Raw genomic sequence first — 20,325 nt, 5'->3', positions numbered from 1 at the left:
TTACTCCCGCTGTCCACTCCCATCTCCATTTCTCAGTCCTCCCCTCCTGCTCCAGGCTTTGGTTCTGAAAGAAATACTGGCAGAAACCACATTGCACTTCATACAGGTACAGTATGGAAGATGTGTCTTATCAGTTCCTCCATTTCTGCACATTGCTTTCTTCCGGGAAATCACAACGTAGTCTAAAATATTTCACACGTTCCCAGGGGCCTACAGGATCAAAGTCAGCCTGGCATGCAAGGTCCTGATCATCTGCCCACCCCCCCGCCCCCGCCTTGCCCCTGCCTCTGGGGCCTCCCCCTACCTGCTGGGACTTGCAGTCCTCTGGATGTTCAGTGATGGTCTCTTTGCTCCAGGCCTTTGCACAAGTGCACAAGGCATCAGTTTCTGGAAGATGTTCTTTCTTGCCTCCCCTAGTACCTTTTCAAGGAACTTCTCCCACTCTTCCCCCAACTTTACTCCTATTGACCTTGAGGATCCAGCTCAGACTTTTTACACACATGCCTCCCTCCCACTAGAGTGTGCTATGCATACCACCTTTGTGGCACTTATTGCAGAATATTGTTGAAGCTAAATTGTACACTTCTTGCTGCCAGAGAACACGACTTCAACACACAACAAATATGTATTGAGTGTCTATTAAGCACTGTGCTAGGCTCCAGGAGATGAACAAAACAAGCATGGGCTCACGGAAGTTATGGTATTTGTTCTTTACTTTGCACCCAGAGTGCTTACTATATCAAATATTTGTCTCTCGTTCAAACAAATATTTGTCTCTCTGATTTGTGTTTGTTTTCAGAGTCTCATCCCAGCATTACACACTGCCATCATCTCTCACTGTAAGACTTGGCTAAGCTCTACAGACTGGGTGGGAAAGATATACCTGAAGCCAAATTCTGCCTGCCTGAGACATGCAATGAATAGCAAATTTTAGCTAATGAGCCAACACACAGGAGCTAGCAAAGCATACCCACCAGCCCACTGCACCACTGCAGCCCTTAATTCCATCTACGAATCATGCCAGCAAGCCTAGAACAGAAGCAATTATAATTTAAGCCGAACATCATTAATCACATAATTTTGAGCTGTTCAAGATTAATTCCACTAAAATCACATCAGAGACTGGGGCATGAAAAAGAATAACTAAAGGAAATTAGGCATAAACAAAACCCCTATATGCACTGAAATCTCTTAGAATCCCAACCAGCTCTCTTATACAAGGCAGAACCCTGGTAACACATTGTTTCTATCAATAAAAAGTTAATGCATTGAAGTTCAATGAACTTTATACCAGAAAATTCAGCTTCATTGTATGATCATTTAAAAATCAAAATTAGAAGTTAATTTTTTGAGTTAAGGACGATTCATTCCTGTACTGAAGATCCTGCATTATTCTGTATATAGTCAAGCTTTCAACCTGTGGAATGTTTGCTCTTAAAATCATGTGTTGATTTTATCAATCAATTACTTAGGGTTCTGGGGCACTTTATTGTCACTACTGCAATAAATTGTGTAGTGAATTATGCAGACCATAATTTCTACATGAACTATTTCCTCTAGAATTTGTCCCCCATGAACCACAGGGTGGTAAGCTTGGGCAGAATCAAAATCCATGTTCTAAAACTAGTGTCCAAAATGAACAGAAGAAATAGATGTTTCTACCTCTTACATTCTTTCCTGTTCATCTTTATTCTGATGATGAAGTACACTGAACAGGCTTGAAGAATATATATAGTCATACTAATCTAGAGACAAAGGGAATTGATCTCTTAGGCCCCTTCCAAATCTAAGACTTGATAATTATCATTCTAAATATGAAATGTTATTTCCATGATTTATTTTCAATACAAAGCTTCTGCATATTCTTAATCTACATTGCTTGGAAAACTTATTACAGCTGCTTGATGGTATTTAATTTGCTGTCCTTTTTTATCTTCCCTCCTGAGTTACTGATTTCTAAGTGTTTTCCATCTTTTATCTGCTATTGCTCACATAGCTGTTTTGTACATAATAATAAGCTTTCACTAAATGGATTTTAATTTCATGATATTTCTAAGCTCTCTAAATTGCTTTAAATTATATTGCTTCTATCATCTCAACACATTTAATTGTGTCTGTACAATTAATAAGCATCAAGGCTGCTTCTAGATCTCTAATTAAGATAATGGGAGGAAAGTCCCCTGGCATACCCCAGGGCACCTGTACCCACACAAAGACTAGGCTAGTTATCATTATCCTATTTATAGTTCTTCAGCCCTAAGCTCAGAAAAATTAAAATTTAGTTTACTTGAATTCATTATTTTCTCATTATATTTTATGAGCTTGGCAAAAATGTGGAGGATTAAGGATGAAGGGTAATGATACAAATTAAACAAACATTAACCAATTCCAAGAAGAGTTTGGAAGCTAAATTTTCTTTCCTCTGTCTCAGTAAAGCACACAAAATAAGTGAGGCCCAGGTGAAATGAACTCTAAAAAGCATATGTAGATCCCGAAAATTCACTGCTGAGGCTTTACTTGTAAGTGGTAAATTTCAATGGTAAATACACAGCTGAATTATACTCTGAAATTTGATCATGGAAAACATGGCAAAACTTTAAAATTACTACATGTTCATATTACTTCAAAAGCAGATAATATTTCTGAGAAAATGCGTAAATTATTACTATATTCCGTCTTTGACATGAAAATCATCTTGATAATGTGAGCGGTTATGATGTATATTTTTGCCACAAAGTAATATTTGGGCTTGGAATGCCTCAACTGCAGTCTTTGTGTTCATTTCTTTCTTTTTCCAGAGTCTCTGCTGACACCACGCTTGGCCCCTGGCAGACCCTTCACAGGCTGCATCCGTCACTTTGTGATTGACGGGCGCCCAGTGAGCTTCAGTAAAGCAGCCCTGGTCAGCGGTGCCGTGAGCATCAACTCCTGTCCAGCAGCCTGACACAGCAGAGCTACTCAAGTACAAAGTTCTTTAGAGCACTGAAAGAAACACAAAGCCAGCCAGGAAGAGTGGCAGTTCTTCCTCTTGGTAGAAGCTTTCATCTAGTTGAGCAGGACTTAAATGAATCATCAGGGACTGGATGTTTATTATTTCTTATTTGGATTCTTACACCTTGGATCCAAAATGTCTGCCATGGATAACAATCAAAGGAGCGTTAAACTTACCTGTATTGTATTACTTCCTGCTGGCGAAATTACTGTTCCTGTGTCTAATAAAATAGAAGGGATTCTAAATAAACACTGGCACACATTTTTAAATCGTGGCTAGATTCTCAGATTCATCTTTCATTTAGGTAAGATAACATTCAGCCTATACCAAAATATCTTTGGTATACTTTCTTTATTTGAAAAGATTTACTAATGTACATAAAATCTAAAATTAGATTATAGATTTGCTTTTAGCACTTTTGTTTGGTCTATCAGTATAGCAAGAATATTTTAGTTTTGCTTTTTTTTTTTTTTTTTTGTGGTACGTGGGCCTCTCACTGTTGTGGCCTCTCCCGTTGCGGAGCACAGTCTCCGGACGTGCAGGCTCAGCGGCTATGGCTTACAGGCCTAGCCGCTCCGCGGCACGTGGGATCTTCCCGGACCGGGGCACGAACCCGTGTCCCCTGCATCAGCAGGCGGACTCTCAACCAATGCGCCACCAGGGAAGCCCCATATTTTAGTTTTATCAAGGTTTAATAAAGTAAATTTCTAACAAATTATCAGAAAATGGTAATATGTTTCCAGGAGAGAAAGAAAAGAAAGCCTCAATCGAATAAATGCCTACTTTTTTTCCTTTCTTCCTTAAAAGAAAACTAAAATTGTGCATGAGGGGAGGTTCTTGTAGGATATTGTTACTGTGTGTTCTGTAGGAATCATGAAGGACATTATAGCAAAGAGAATAAGACAAAGTCATACAATTCCACTTAAAAGTATAGAAGTCCTTTTATTAAAAGTTTTTTCCCCTACATACCTGCAACACAACTAGTCTTATTTCTAAAATTTTATAATTATTTTTTAGGTATATATATATTAATAAAGTCTAGAAAAGGAAAAATAGGCTTGACTAGCTGGTAGAATATTAAAATATACAGACTGAAATAAAAGAATTATACATGAAAAGATAATCAACAATGAAGACAAAATGAGAAAATAGACCCTCATATCAACAGGATTGAAGGTACGTAAGAGGAGTGACTTTTGGGGTATGGGGAGGGAGTATAAAGTATTTTGAGGAATTACTAAGGGAATAAAATAATCTCTTACATATATATGTAATTATTTACATTCCCCTACTACCCTCATGTCTCAGGTACATTAATAATAATGATGAAGATCAACAAAAATAGCTAATATCCATAGAGGACTTACTCAGTGACAGCCTCCACAGTAAGCTAAATTAAAGCAGATTTCACTTGATCATCACACTAATCCTGTGAGGTGGCATTTGCAGATGAGAAGCCTGAGATTTAGAACGATTAAATACCTCGCCTCCTGTCATTCAGCTAGACTGAGGAGCCAGAATTGGAAATAGGACTGCTGCCTGCCCCCAGGGGCAGTATGACTGTCCCCTTGCTTCCTGCCCCCAGGAGACTGTCTGCCTTCAGGCCAACTCTCAACTGGTCTCTAAAGCTGGGGTCACAGACTCAACCACCTATACAGCCAGAGAGGTATCATGGCGTGAACCTGGTGGTGTCTGACTAAGAAAATCGAAAGGGCCAAAATTTCCAAAAGAAGCTGGAAATGTGAAATTTGAGGGGCTTGAAATGGCCTGATTTTTCAGTTAGTAAGTAATTAAAATTAAAACAACAGCAATCACAAGAGCAAAATACTGGGCTGACCAAACAAAACCTTCTGAGAGCTATGGCCTCTGGGCCTATGTGGCTTCTGAGCTAAAGACTCTGAATCCAATAGCCTAGGGCCTTAACCAGTACAGATTGGACCGATGCTTAAGACACACTACGCCTTCACAGTCCTCCCTACAACAGACCCAAGATGGAGGCAGCAGCTCTGGAACAGCCTGCCATTTTCTTTTCCAAGAGATTTTCCCGAGACATCCTAGAGGGCCATTCTATGCCCTTCATTCTCAGCAGTGGCCCAGACCCTGGCCAGACCTCCAGTAACTACAGCAAGTGTGTACGCAGACTCACATATATGCAGACTAAAGTCACAAAAATTCTTCTACCTTCTCTGCAATTTACAGGGCCACTTCTTTGCAGTTATTATTTCACATTCTTATGCTCAGCAAGTAAGAATCTACTGACCCATATCTGCTGACCCTCTTAACCACAATGTCCTTCTGAAACCTTGAATTTACCATTTATAAGAGCTTGATTCAGTTCTTAGATGGGACCCCATCTTCTCTCAACTGTCTAGGGAGAAAGAAGTATGATTTCCTTTCTTTTAGTTAATCACAGTATATTGGAACTTCATACATAGAAATATAGATTAGAGGGGCTTCCCTGGTGGCACAGTGGTTGAGAGTCCGCCTGCCAATGCAGGGGACACGGGTTCGTGCCCCGGTCCGGGAAGATACCACATGCCGCGGAGTGGCTGGGCCCATGAGCCATGGCCGCTAGGCCTGCGCACCCGGAGCCTGTGCTCCGCAACGGGAGAGGCCACAACAGTGAGAGGCCCGTGTACCGCAAAAAAATATATATAGATATAGATATAGATATAGATATAGATTGGATGTTCAGAGTAATTTTGACTAGTCATTCATGGCCCCTGCCAGTTTAGAGCACCTTGGAAATCAAGAGGCCTCCCATAGCCCCAGTTTGAAGAAGCAGCCCTATTTGGGCCTGTATCCCACTTCCTCCTCTCATGGCCACAGCTGATTGGGTAAGGGCACCATCCTATTTCTTTCCAGTGAAGCAACATCCCACTATCTGGTGGTATGAAAAGATGAGTTCCAGCAACTGAAAATTTTCTCTTGAAATTGTGAATTGGGAAACACAGAAAGAATCAAGCCCATAGCAATAATAGCTGAAGCCAAAATGATCTTACCTAGAAGAATGGTTTTAAGTGTTTACCATACACATTTATAGACACATACTTCCCATTCTGTAAACACAGAATAATATATATCCACCTACCCTCTGTCCAGTAAGAACCACCTCAGTTCTCAGCACACAGTTTGTATAAGGGGGCATCTCAGAAGACACTGGGCTATTTCTGTTCTCTGGGCTCCCACTTCCTTGTACATAGCATGGTAGTAGAGGGTGTTAAGTAGGGTCTTTGCTTACCTTAATTGGTGACTACAGCCTATAACTAGGACCATAAAGCAGTAAATACACATTTTAGGTTCACCAAACTTTGAGGTGTGAAGCCAATCCCTTCTCTTTAGGACTGGCTCAAAGAAGTCATTTCAGTATAACTAGCAATGTAAAACCACAATGCCCGCAACACACTACATACATGTCACTCACACACACACACACACACACACACACACACACACACACACAGTCTGTATAAAGGCAACAGAAGAGGCACTGTCCAGAATGTAAGTTCCACAAATTTTTGTCTGTCATCCAATGATGTGTTGTAAGAGCCTAGAACAATGCCTGGCATGTAGGTATATGCTCAATAAATATTCTTTGAGTAAATTTCAGGAAAGCCAAGTTTCCATAAAAGTTACCCCCTCATCTCACCTCCCAAGGCAATCACTTACAAAGTGCCTGGCAATCTTCAGAAAGGAAAAAGTGATACTGACTTCTCCACTTGGGTTCCCCTGAGCCCCAGGGATCTCTGATTTGCCTGAAGATATGGAGAGAAGACTACGGGAAAAAATGGCATAGCTGATCAGAGAGACAAGAAGCATTCCCTCAAGTCTTTGGTAACCTTTCAAGTCCTGAAAAGTAGAGGAAAAGATCAGCTACCATGGATAAGGCCACTCAATTTGTAAACTTCACAACACCAGAGGACACCATTCGCAGAGGATACTGCTAGGGGGCAGGATGGGGTGGGCAGAGCATAGATGAGTTTTAGGGGTGAAAGCCTGCTAATCTGCCAAATCATGTGACAGAGAGGCTCACACTGAAGAGGAATGTAACATGACACTACCAACCAGAAGAATAGCAACTGAATCCCTCAAGGAAGGAAGTGTAGTGATGGTAGCTGCTTGGCACTGAGTCCCTCACTAGCCCAGCCAGACCACAGTGAGCTTACAGTGAGCTAAATCAGCAATCTCAGAGAACACGTTTTCAAATGATCATGTCTAAAGATGGATGATTCGTGAGCTGATGCCAACCTAAAGGAAGGTTATGAAAGCATGATGCCACAGGGTTGCCCTCAGACTGTTTATAATATTCCCTTCACAGAAAGCTCCTGCCTAGGAATGTAAGGAATATGGGAAGGCATTTATTCAAGGTAGAAGCCTTAGAAGACTAAAGAATTCATCCCAGTGAAAAACTCTATTTATCCTCTTAATGTTTAAAATTTGCAGTGAAGTCCCACTCTCATTTCTGATATCAGTAACCTGTGTCCTTTTTTCTTGTTAATTCTGCCTAGAGGTTATCAATTTTATTGGTCTTATCAAAGAACCAGATTTTGGTTTCATTGATTATTCTCTATTATTTGTCTTTTATTTCATTAATTTTTTCATCTTATTTCTTTCTTTCTGCTTATTTTGGGTTTAGTTTGCTCATCTTTTCTTCTTTCTTAAGGTGAAAGCTTAGATTAATTGACTTGAGACATTTCTTTTTTCTTTTTTTTCCCTTTTGGCCACACCGTGCTGCATGTGGGGATCTCAGTTCCCCAACCAGGGCTTGAACCTGTGCCCCCTGCAGTGGAAGCTTGGAGTCCTAACCACTGGACCACCAGAGAATTCCCCTACATTTCTTCTTTTCTGATGAAAGAATTTAAGGCTTTAATTCTAAGCACTACTTTAGTTGTACCCCATGTGTTTGATATGTTGTTTTCATTTTCATTCATTTCAAGATACTTTCTAATTTCTCCTGTAATTTCTTCTTTTATTCATGAGTTGTTTGAAAGTGCTTCATTTAGTATTCCAATATTTGGAGAGTCTCCAGACATTTTTCTGTTGAATTTGAATTTAATTCTGTTGTGGAACGTACTTTGCACACTCTGCATACTTTGTTTTGTTGCTTATAACATGGTCTATTCTTGGTAAATTTTCCATGTGTGCTTGAAAAGAATGTATAGTATTCTGCTGTACTGTTGTTCTACTACCAGTTGTTAAAAATGTTAAGCTATAAATGTGGAGTTATTTGTTCTTTCCATCAGTTTTTGATTCATGTACTTTGAAGCTCTGCATAACATTTAAGATTGTATGACCCTTTTATCATCATGAAATGTCCCTCTTTATTTCTGGTAGTATTCCTTGCTCTAAAATCTTCTTGTCTATTATTAATATAGCTACTCCAACTTCCTTTTGATTAATGTTTACATGGGATATCCATTTTTATCCTTTTATACTTTTAATTTAAAGTAGGTTCATGTAGTGCTGGTTAGCTCAATCAGTACAGCATGAGACTCTTAACGTAGGTTCATGTAGACACCATCCTCTTTTCTAGCCAATCTCATAATCTGTCTTTTAATTGAAGTGTTTACACCTTTTGTAATTAATGCAAATGTCAATATGGTTTGGTTTACATCTATTATCTTTGTTCTTTTTTTCCTCTTTTCCTGCCTTCTTTAGGATTGAGTGATATTTATTCCATTTAATCTCCCTGACTGGTGTATTAGCTCTCTGTTACTGTTTGCTTTTAGAGATAAATCTAAAGTTTACAATTACATATTTACCTCATCACAATCAATCTTCAAATACTATTATGCCATTTCATAAATCATCGAAGACACTTACAAAAGTAAACTTCCATTTTCCTCCTCCTGTCTTTTTTGCTATTGTTACCATACATTATACTTTTATATAAATTATTGTTATTATTTTTGCTTTAAATAGTCATTTGCCTGTTAAATAAATGTTTAAAAATGAGAAAAAAGTCTTTTATATTTACCCACATATTTTCTATTTCTGGTGCTCTTTATTTCCTTATACAAATTTCCATCTAGTATCATTTTTTTCTGCCTGAAAAAACTTCCTTTAACATGTCTTATAGTACTGATCTACTGATCTGCTTCTAGTACTGATGAAAAGTCCTTACTTCACCATTTTTGAGAGATACTTTAAAGATATGACTTCATTGCCTTCTTGCCTGCATGCTTTCTGATTAAAAGTGCTCTCATTCTTTTTGTTGCTGTTGTTCCTTTGAATGAATGTGTCCTTTTGTACTATCGGGTTTTAAGATGTTCTCTTTATCCCTGGTTTTTAGACAATTTAATTATATGGCTTTTTGTTTGTTTTGTTTTATTCATGTCTGTTTTCTTTGGGGTCAGTTAAGCTACTTGGACCTGTGAATTTATAGTTTTCATCAAATCTGGAAAAAATGTGGCCATTATTTCTTCAAGTATTTTTCTATTGTCCTCCCTCCTCCTTCTGAGAAGCTAGTTACATATATGTTAGACTGCTTGCTATTAAAACACAAAATTTATGCTCTTTTTTCCAGTCTTTTTTTCTTCATATTTCATTCTGGATAATTTGTATAGCTATGTCTTCAAGTTCATTAATCTCTTCTTCTCCAGTGTGTAATCTGTTCTTGATCCCATTCAGTGTATATTTTTATTTCAGAGATTGTATTTTTCATCACTAGAAGTTCAGTTGGGTCCGTTTTATACCTTCCATTTCTCTCTTCATTGTGATTATGCTTTCATCTACTACTTGAACACTTATGGTAGCTTGTCTGCTAATGCTATCATCCAGCACTCTGAATCTGTTTCTATTGACTAATGATTCTCTTGACTATGGACTGCATTTTCCTTCTTTTTTGCACGCCTGGTAATTTTTTATTGGACACCATCATTGTGAATTTTACATTTTTGGTGCTGGATTTTACTGTAGTTCTTTAAATTTTGAGGTTTTTTCCCCTCCTTGGATGCAATTTAGTTACTTGGAATCAGTTTGACCCTTTCCACTCTTGCTCTTAAGCTTTGTTAGGGCAGGTCCAGAGCAGCCTTCAGTCTAAAGCTATCCTCCACTCCAAACCCACCCCCACTGAGGCAATATCTCACTGAGGACTCTACTCCATATATTAAAAGCTCTTTCCACTATGATTGAATCACAAATTATTCCCAGCCTTGTATGAGCTCTGAGGAATTTTTCATTACTCCTTTCTCCTTTCCCATGATTCTTTCCCCAGCCTTGGGCAATTTCCTTAATGGATTTTTTTCTCTTCCTTTGAGGAGTATTAAATTTTTATTTGGCAAATAATTAAGTTACTCATGGATCATCTTGATTCTCTCAAGTCTTATTTTTAAACTTTGTTAAAGTTAGTATACATTAACCTTTAATCTAGTGCTACTTTAGAACTCCTACTAAGACATGACCTTTCTGAGGACTCTACTCAATGCCCCACAGGTTCAATAATGTCTTTCTACTCTGGCTGGTTGGAATTCAAACATCTCCTAGCACTGTGTGAGCTCTCAGAATTTCTCCATTTATAAATCCCTGATGAAAAGCTTTTCTTTTCACCTCATGTAGCACACATGCATCTATATGCATGTAATTATAAGCTAATAAACCTTTCACTTAAAAAGGTTTATATATATATGTATATATCTTCAGGAGCAGAAAAGTAGACAAGAAACTGGAGAAACTGTATCTGACACTAAAGTCAGTCTTTTGGAGAAAAAAAAATTTCATGGGATGAAGAGTGGCAACCATCAAGAGGTAAAGAAAGCAAGCTGACTTTCTTGGAACTATTACAAGAAGAAAAAGAAAAGAGAAAGAGCTGGCCTACACCTCAAAACTGAACCTTAAGTCTAATCGAATAAAATTAAAAAATAAAATCTGAGGTTTCTCAATACTAACTGTAGACAATTTCAAGATGACTGGTTGGGACTTGAGGTAACAGTGTGATGATGAGACATCATTTTTCCTGGAAAAATAGGGGTTAGAATCACAGCCTTGACCTCATTATAATAAATTTAACCAATAACCTGAGCTCCCATATGATAGCAGTGTATATGCTTTGCAGATTAACCATGAACTAAGAATTTCCTTCAGTCTTGGGTATTATTTAAAAATGCATAAGCCACAGGGCTCCATTTCTCACCCAATATAATCATTCCTGGGCAGAACATTATCAAAAGACAGAAAGACGGAAACTGGCTTAGGCTATTCAAGTGAAAGGATTCGGCTAAGTAGCAACCCAAAAATAAGCAAAGGAAATCAGCGCAAAACACATTAAGCATTTAGAATGGGCCCTTCCTGACTGATAATCAAGGTGGCTTAAGCTTCATTGTGAATTGTTGATATTAATGATCCACTGTGAGCAAGATGATCTCTAAGGCACTTTCTAATTGTGAAATATTATTCTGTCTTATCTATCAAACATAACTGATGGCTTATCACTACACATGTTTTACAGACTACATTCCGGTCTTTCCCTACAAAAAGTAAATATTTCAACTACTGTCACCATCCAAAGGTGCCACCACTTTTATTTGCTTACCAGATCATAAGATGATACTGGTCCATTACCCTTGACCTAGTCAAACCTCTACAAAAGACTTAATGGTGGCATTTAGGATGCATTTCCTTGCTGCTTTGTGCAGGTGGCTTTCTCATTGTTGCAAAGACAGTGATGGGAACATTAGTTATTGTCAGGCAATGATTTCCAGGGCATCTTCGGAGTTGCCTAAATAAAAGAGAAAATGACATGTACTTAGATATGAAAAAGGAAATTTTTTTCAGAGAACCAAAGTTTGAGTGTATATTCATTCAACTGTTTTAAGTCTTTTTGAAATCTCTGAATGTCACAAAATAAATATAACACAGTGGCACTAATGAGGCAGACATTTTAGACTTACATTGCAAAGAAATTGTTGTTAAATGTTGTGCCATACATTTAATCAAAAGAAACTTATAAATACGAAGACAACCCTCCAGATGTTCTTTTGAAAGGTATGCAGTGATTGCTAAATGGCAAAGAAAAGTGGGGCAGGGGGGAGTGAATAGTTATAAACATAAGTGATAATACTATGGCAATTCATACATAAATGCACCTTAAAATCACTCCAATTGAGTGATTTTAAAACTAGACTATTTGTGGAAAAATATAAAACTGAACATATTATTCCACATACTATTCAAATGTTGATAGGATCTCAGGTTTAAAAGAGCCCTTAAATAACATCTAGTCTAAAAATACACCTAGTGCTTGAATTTCCTTTCCAACATCCCCATCAAATAATAACCCAACCTTAAACATTTCTAAAGACTATTGATCAGTATTTCCCGAAGTAGCCTATTTTATCCTTGAATAACTCTGATGTTTAAAATACCTACCTTATTAAGCTTAAATCTGTGTTCTGAAAATTCCAAGCCATGAGAAATCAAACAATGTACTATGGTAAACAGAAGGAAAGTGGAATAAATCCTATTATAGTTTTCTTCAATTTTGCAAAAATAGAATCTTCACCTCTCTATCACTCTCCTTCTGCCAAAGGTCAAGTCAAAGCCAAAGTGACACTGACTCTGAGGTCTGAGTCTTTTTCATATTTTGTAGCCTTAGGCCTAGCACAGTGCCCTGCACATAACAGCACTAAAGGCTTTGCTTATTTGATTGAATGTTATATAATCTTGAAACTATTAACAAAAAACTAGCTAAATATTTACCCCCCAAAATTGGTCTATCATTCAGACTTACAATATACAGACTCTATGCTAAGAAAACCTAGGCTCTGGTAATACTAATTTAATAATAGCAATGCTCCTAGGCTTCTTTCTTACTAATTGAATGTCAGCTAAAGCTTGCATTGATGATAGCCATTACATATCTCCTCAGTTGTTAGGACAAGAAGACTTTTTACCTGGTTAGTAACATCTCTTTCCCGTTACAGGAAGCACTGGAGCTCAGCCCAGGCTCCAGCCCAACTGAAGGATCTCCCCCTTCCATTGGAAACCTCCTTGGCTGGGTCCCAAACCAAAAAGGCATAATTCACTGAAAACCTAGATTAGAAAGTTAAAATAATGGAGAGGAGGGGTGAGTTGTTTTTAAATAGTTCTTTGAAATTCTTAATATTAATTTTGCTATAGGCATATAGGAACATTCTGAAAACGACATACTTAAATATCTATAAAAGTACATAAATACTCTATTATATAACTCTCCTTTACATACAATTTTAAGTCTTGAGCAAATATAAAATAGCCACTAGATGATAAAGTAAACTGTGCCCCATGGTTAACATAACTGAAGTCCATTTATGTTATGTGAAAAAAAATTGTTTTCCTTTGAATGGTTATGGCAATTGACAAGCTTGAGCTCCCACTGCCTCTCTGCCTATCTAAACCCTTGGCTTCCTTTGAAGTACAGGAGTTTCACATCTGCCTGATACCTACAGCTATTCCTTCTCTTCCTGGTGATTATTTGTTACCCCCTGCCTCTCTACATTTACAGTGCATTAGTTAAGAAAGTGCCTTGGAAGAGCTGGACTTACCTGGATTCAAATCCTGGCTCTGGCTCTTCCCAACTATGTGATCTTAGGCAAGGTACTTAACCAAGTATGCTTCTCAAAGATAAATTGAGCTTGGGGCTTCCCTGGTGGCGCAGTGGTTGAGAGTCTGCCTGCCGATGCAGGGGACACGGGTTCGTGCCCCGGTCCGCGAGGATCTCACATGCTGCGGAGCAGCTGGGACCGTGAGCCATGGCTGCTGAGCCTGCGCAAAGGGAGAGGCCACAGCAGTGAGAGGCCCGCGTACCACAAAAAAAGAAAAAAAAAAGATAACCTGAGCTTAATAATATTATCTACCTCCAGGGTAATAGTGGGGCTTAAATAAAGTAATACATGTGAAATGCAGTGCCTAACACATAGTACAGGCTCAATAAATGTTAACTGCTATTACTCAGCAGATACTACTGAGCATGATTAAATATATACATACACATATACAATGTAATGTATATATGAGATACATACAATATATATGATACACATACACACACACAACTACACAAAATAAGCTCCTCACTGCCTACTGTTGCCTCTGCTTGGAATTCTTCCCCACCTCACTGCTCCCACACTTTAGTTGTTAGGGCCAACTCATTCATTAAGTCTGAATTTAAATTTCACTTTCTCGGAGAAGATTTTTATAAACCCTCCATTATATGTTTTCTTAGCACTCTACTTCTGCTTTATAGCAGTTATCATCACTCTAATTCAGGATTTCTCAACTCTGACACTATTGACATTTAGGGTCATATAATTTTTTGTTTAGGAGGGAGGAGACTGTCCTGTGCATTGTAGGAAGTTTTGCAGCATCCAAGGCCTCCACTCACTCACTCACATGCCAGTAGCACCCCACCCCAAAGTTGCGACAAAAATATCTCCAGACATTGCCAAATATCACTTGGTAGAAAAGGGGAGAAAAATCTCCCCCTGTTGAGAACCAGTACTCTAATTTTTTTGTAAATGTTTTTGCTTAATCATTGTCCCCCCGACTCCCATTCCATGTCTGTCTTTGTCACCACTGATTAAATCCTTAATACCTAGAACAGTGTCTGGGACACAGTGAGTAATTAATAGCTCTATCTTGTATAAATTTACATGTCTTCAGCAAAGGGCAGGAAAAATGAAAAATGTCTTGTAACTGTTTCTTATGCCTAGTGCAGTTTTCTATGCCCAATAAGTAAGTGTTTATTGTGGTAATAATAAAACTAAATTATTAAAAGTTTTGGAATTTGAATATTATATAACAGTTTTTATAGACTGTGTGTCCATTATCGAAGAAAAAAGTGTTATGCTCAATGACAAGTTAGTAAAACCATAGTAAAAACTATGGTTTAGTATAACTAGCTATCATATGTAAGTATTAAGCTTCAGCTAACTTGATCAAGGATACACAGACTTACCAAAATAGGCCGAGTCTGATTCCTGTAGAGGTGAATAAATCAATTGCTTCTACTGACCTTCCAGAGAAGGCTGGAATTGCCAAAGGAATGATGATCAAATGTTCCAGTGATACCCAGAAATTGTGATACCAGAAGATTCTTTCACATAATTTCCTACCTGCTAACCAATATCACGATTCATAGCTCCAGCAACCAGCTGAAACCTAGCTAAAAAATGGTCTCTAAAGTTTGTGTGAAGCTTTTATTCTTGTTGTCATTGCCTTGTTTATTTTCCAACATTAAATATTTTAATCTATGAATTACTTTATCTGTATCTATTCTAAACTGACAGTCTAATCAATCTGCACAAAATCACGAGATTCTCCTCACTTTATATCCCAGTCTCCTCATTACCTTTGTCTTCCAGACTTTCCCTTGACTAATAACCCAAATTAATCCAATCTAGCCATGTCCTCATCCTATGCCAAAAGCCTCAAACTGCACCTTTACAAATTTCTTTATCGTTCTTCCTATGTAGGACTCTCTAAACCCTCTCTCTAATGCCTGGACTACCTCTTCTCTCCTGTTTCCTCAAAAGGGGCTTGAAATTCCCAAGTGACAGGAATAAGGAGAAAGGAAGAATACATCTTATACTGTCTGCCTTCAGTAACATTATACCACTTCCAACACAAGAAAATTACAAGAATATACTCTATTTCCCCTCTCACACCCTGTATTACTTTGTTGTCATGTACTTTACATCTACGTTTACCATAAACCCCACAGCACATTATTATTAGTTCTTCTTTAAGCAATCATCTCTTTAGGAAATTTTTCAAGAGAACTCTTTTATATATACCCCCATAATTATCATTTTCAGTGTTATCCCCTTGAGTAGGTCCAGATTTCCATCCAACAATTTTCCTTTTATCTGAAGTTTTTCATTTAAATTTTGGACTTCTGGTGATTAATTCATTCACCTTTTGAATGTTTTTCCATAATCTTCATTTTTGAACATTCTTTTTGCTGGGTATAGAATCCTAGGTCAACAATTTTGTGGGTTTTTTTTTTTTTAAGGACTTTAAATATTCTTCTACAGTATTTTTTGGCTTGCATTGTTTCCAACAAGAAAGTCTGCTGTCATTCTTATCTTCGTTCCTCTGTCTCCCCAACTCAGGATGGCTGCTGGGCTGTGTTTGGATGCTATTCATTAGAAGGAAACCACTAGGTCCAGCCCAGACTCAATGGGAGGTGATTACACAAAAATAGGAGGCAGATCATCTGTAGAGAAGTTCAAAAAAAAATAGGAGGCAGAGATCACTGGGTACCATCTGAGAGGCTGCCTATCACAGATACTGTGTTTTGGTGTCATGTTTGAGAGTGCTTGTGATGCACTTACAAATGTTGTTCATCAAATATTTCTGGCTTTCTGTCTCCCAGAAATTGTAATTCTTGGTCCCCTTATGATTACTTGGAGCCCATGTGACTAGTTTTGGCCAGTGAATTAACAGCAGCCATTAATTGCAGTACAAGACCCTCCTGAGTTGTCTTTCTCTTTGTCACAAAACCCAGGAATTATCAAAGAGTGGTAGCTCAGCAACTTGGGTGCCAGGGTGAAGATAACATAAAGCATAGCCACCAGACTCCCCCCTCCAATGGACATGTATCATGTGCAAAAAATAAACAACTGTCATTTTACACCACTGAGATTTGGGGGTTGGCTGTTACCACAGCATAATAAAATTTATCCTGACTTATACAGACTTAGGTCCAGACTTAGGTACTGCCATAACAAAACATAAAATATAAGTCACCAGCATAGTGGTCAAGCAGCGAGTGTCAAGAAAATTGGTATTGGAAACTGAGAGGATAGTTGTCTATGTTATTCAGGGGCAAACCTATTGGAAAAATTTTTGGAAAACTCTGTGATAACCTGGAAAGCAGATGATTTGCTGGTGAATGCTAGGTGAAGAGGTTGGAAGAAAGAATGTCAGTAACATGTTAGCTGCTGTTGGCTGTGTCTGTCAAGTTATATGACAAAGAGATGGGCTCAGAAATGCAGTGTGCAAGCAGGAATAAAAATTGATAGAGTGCCCACAAATTCAAAGTATATTTAAATGACAACTTTGAAAGCCATAGGAGTATATTTTTCTTGGAACACATTTTATTCCTTCTCAGAAATTTGTAGTATCTTTGTAATGTCGTCAAATACTAAATGTATTATAGATGAATCTAAAGGAGCCTTGTTTTTTCTCCATGCCGCCCCCCAACTTTTGTTTCTTGCTTGTGTACGTAAACAATTCTTTCTTTATTCTGAAAACTGAGTAACTGAACCAGGATATATCCCTTAGTGTTGACTGTTCTATAGAAATTATTCCATGTAACATGGTATGTGCTTTTAATCTATAGATTTTTCCTCCTTTATTATTTTTTATATCAATAAGAACATTTCTTCTTCAATTTGCTGTGTTCTCTATTTCAGGGGCACTTATTAATCTTATGTTGAACCATCTTTACCTCTTTCACATATATTATCTTCCAAGAGCTTTTATACCTTTGTCCTTTGCCTCAGTATTCTCTGTGATTATCTCAACCCTTTCTTCTAATCAGTAATTTGATTTTCAGCTCTCTAGTCTGCTTCTCTGTGCTTCTAATTATTCATTAGTCCTTTAACATGTTTTGGTCTTTAGTTTCCTTTCTCTTTTATTTCTATTTTAGTTCATTTATTCACCAAATATTTATTGATTACCTATAGTACACCAGGCAAAGTTCTAAGTACTAAGGATATAGTAGTGAAAAAAACAAGGCAAGACTCAGCCCTCAATACATTATTTTAGCATCTTGTCTTTAAGTTCCTGTACTACCAAATTCATATTCTTATTATTAATAAGTTCCTCTACAGCACAAAAATTATATGAGTTTTCTTTTTTCCCCTTAGGTTAAGTTTTACAGGTCATGTACTTCATTCATCTTTTACATGCTAGTTTCCTTCCATCCTCCCTTCCTTTTACAGGAGTAGTCTTTATAATTTTCATTGATGTTTTTCTCTTGCTCACATTTAACATAAAAAATTTTGCCCAAGCTATTTGCTTGGTGTGTTAGACAGCTATTGCTCCAATACTATTGCACCCCAAAATCTCACAGCTTTAACCAAAACCCTTTTTCTTGTTAAGACTGTGGAGAGCCTGCTGTTCAGCTGGTCTCCACTTGCCTCTCCTGGGTTTGGTTAGGATTAGCAGTACTCCACACTTCAACTGAGATGCAGATTCAGATCTTGATCCACATGTCTTCCTCATTTTGGAAACAGCAGCCACCTGAGGTAGTTTTTCTTACGAAAAATAGCAAAGACCAAGAGGCAAAAGCATGCAAGCACACCTAAAACCTTTGATACCTGATATCATTCCACAGGCCAAAGCAAGCCACCTGACAAAGCCTGACCAATAGGACTAAGACGTATACTCTGCCTACCCCCCTATTCCAGGAGGTACTGCACAGTCATGTGCAAAGGGAGAGAGTAAAGAATTCAGAGCAATACTCCAGTCTACCATACTCTGCTATTCTGTGGGTAAATTCTCCTTGACTTCTTTCCTACTTATCTGAAATCTGCTCTTCCACTCACAGACAGAGTTTGAAAGGTAAATCATATATTCCTTTTCATTGTGTTTTTATCAGAGGAGGTGTATCAGAGAGAATTCCACGAGAGCTGTGTGTAGCCTTCTGGGTGGCCTGTGTTCTGCTTGCTCTTCTGAAAGTTTGTTGTATATTTTAAATGAGGTTTCAGTCCATCTAATTAGGAGTGCATTCAACTTTAGGATATGTTCAGATATATGACTTCAAGGTGGACTCCTGGAAAGTATAAACTCTAAAATGTTTTTTCTGCTTCTGCTGAAGTCCTAAAGTGGCTGGTAGGTAAGGCTCTACCTTGACTCTCAAGCAGAATTTCCTCTCAGTCTGATTCTCCCCAGACTGAAGTTTTTAATGAGACTTGTTAGAACTTTCTTAATTTAATTCTGTTCCTATGTATGACCTCTAGGGAGTCATGACTAGGACCTAACCACTGCATGAAGGGTACAGCTCTGCAGAGGCCAGAATACCAGATGAGCTGGCACCATAGCTCACAGATACAGATCTACTCACAAACTGGACCAAGCTTTGCAAATTTTAGAAGTCCAGACTTTAGGACTTTAATGTTAAGACCTAAGTGAAGTGTTAGGGGAACCTGACTGCACTTCTAACACTGACTCCATGCTCACTAATAAGCAGTTAAGAGTAAAATCCAGCAAATGCAAAAAATTCTTGACTGAAAGTTACCTATTAATCATAAGATATGTGAGTAATAAGGTGAAAAACATCTAAATGGAAATGTGGGAAAGCCTCAGCCTCATAAACCACCCATTGCAACTTCAAACTTACCAGATATCAGAGATATAGTAACAACTATTATTTGTATTGGTAGGGGAATAAGGTGTTCCAAACAATCAAATATTACAATTCCTATTACCACACATTAGTTGCACATGTAATTTTAACTTTTTTTTTGGTGGGAGGAGGCTTCCTAGTATTTTGTAGTTCCTCAGAATTTTTGTGGAAAATATTAATTTTACGAAAAAAGTGCTTGAGTTTTTAATTGAAATCTGGTCTAAATTAATAAGAGTTTACAGTATTTTTCAATGTTTGAAAATTTTAGGAGTTGGTCATTTTCAGGAATACCTGATTTTTCAATCTCCTCCTCCTTTGTCCCACCTAAACACTGTACATAAATAAAATGCCTGGTTTTAATTTCATTTCTTCCATCAGACTTCTATTTACTTGTCCATGTTCTCATCCACTGAATCCTATTATACTTAGCGCCACAAAATCGTCACAATTTTTTGAGTATTTCGTGTGTATCTTCAATCAGATTGTAAGCCTTCTGGAGCTGGATCTATGTCTTAATTTCTTTTGAATCCTGCAGAGGCCCTAGAAGTTAATGTTGGGAGCATACAGCTTCAACATACATTGGTTGGGCCTCTGAAGCGCCATTTTTGTCAATCTGTATAACCACCTAGTTTCGGTTGTACCCTGACACGTCTATTTGTCTGGGGTTTCTTTGTGCTCATCGACATTGTTTTCTATTAGAACAAAGGACTTGTTAAATAGATTAACGCAGCGTCCGGAGGAATCGGAATGAACAGAATTTGACCCGCCGCCCCAGGTACTGAGACTGTAAATGAAGACTGAACCTCTGATAGATCATAAACAGCTTTAAAGACACACGTTTTAAAATCCCACGCCAAAGCCTAGTTACCAGCCAATGACCCGAGCCCCCGGAGCTGCAGTTGCTCAGACATTCATAGGGCAGCGAAGATCTGCTGTCGGGAGGACCAGTCGTTATGGTAACGGTGAGACGCACGTGCACTTGGCGCGGCCTTGGGACGTAAAA

At 38.0% G+C, this 20,325-nt stretch overlaps 2 protein-coding genes across 9 annotated transcripts in view; one reads left to right on the top strand and one right to left on the bottom strand.

Moving 5' to 3' along the window:
- Positions 1-3,266, top strand: part of LAMA4 (laminin subunit alpha 4) — a 150,615-nt gene extending 147,349 nt beyond the window's left edge. For all 6 annotated transcript variants that reach the window (XM_019929599.2, XM_073789520.1, XM_033867643.2 and 3 more), the window contains one exon: positions 2,799-3,266. In XM_019929599.2, the coding sequence (XP_019785158.2) occupies positions 2,799-2,944 (146 nt within the window). In that variant the 3' untranslated portion in view covers positions 2,945-3,266. The remainder of the gene's footprint in view (positions 1-2,798) is intronic.
- An 8,219-nt stretch (positions 3,267-11,485) lies between these two features.
- On the bottom strand, positions 11,486-20,321 carry FAM229B (family with sequence similarity 229 member B). 3 transcript variants are annotated; one of them, XM_073789521.1, is made up of 4 exons: positions 20,191-20,306; positions 13,513-13,732; positions 12,883-13,021; positions 11,486-11,708 (listed from the first exon to the last, which is right to left on the bottom strand). In XM_073789521.1, the coding sequence occupies exons 3-4, from the start codon at positions 13,005-13,007 to the stop codon at positions 11,582-11,584; spliced, it is 252 nt and encodes an 83-aa protein (XP_073645622.1). In that variant the 5' UTR covers positions 13,008-13,021; positions 13,513-13,732; positions 20,191-20,306; the 3' UTR covers positions 11,486-11,581. The 3 variants fall into 3 exon arrangements, 2 of the variants coding, with proteins under 2 accessions (XP_073645622.1, XP_019785155.1); XR_012324785.1 differs by lacking the exons at positions 13,513-13,732; positions 20,191-20,306 and adding an exon at positions 12,359-12,417; XM_019929596.3 differs by lacking the exon at positions 13,513-13,732 and having other exon boundaries at positions 20,191-20,321.
- Positions 20,322-20,325: the final 4 nt, after the last annotated feature.

Source organism: Tursiops truncatus, chromosome 12, assembly GCF_011762595.2.
Source record: "Tursiops truncatus isolate mTurTru1 chromosome 12, mTurTru1.mat.Y, whole genome shotgun sequence".
NCBI lineage: Eukaryota > Metazoa > Chordata > Mammalia > Artiodactyla > Delphinidae > Tursiops > Tursiops truncatus.
This window is presented reverse-complemented; position numbering and strand designations above follow the sequence as displayed.

Excerpts from the sequence above, each read along its gene's own strand:
- FAM229B (XM_019929596.3), bottom strand. The coding sequence starts at position 13,007 with ATGCCTTTTTGGTTTGGGACCCAGCCAAGGAGGTTTCCAATGGAAGGG. Across the intron at positions 11,709-12,882 it reads AAAGAGATGTTACTAACCAG|GCAACTCCGAAGATGCCCTG; the intron begins GTAAAAAGTCTT and ends TCTTTTATTTAG.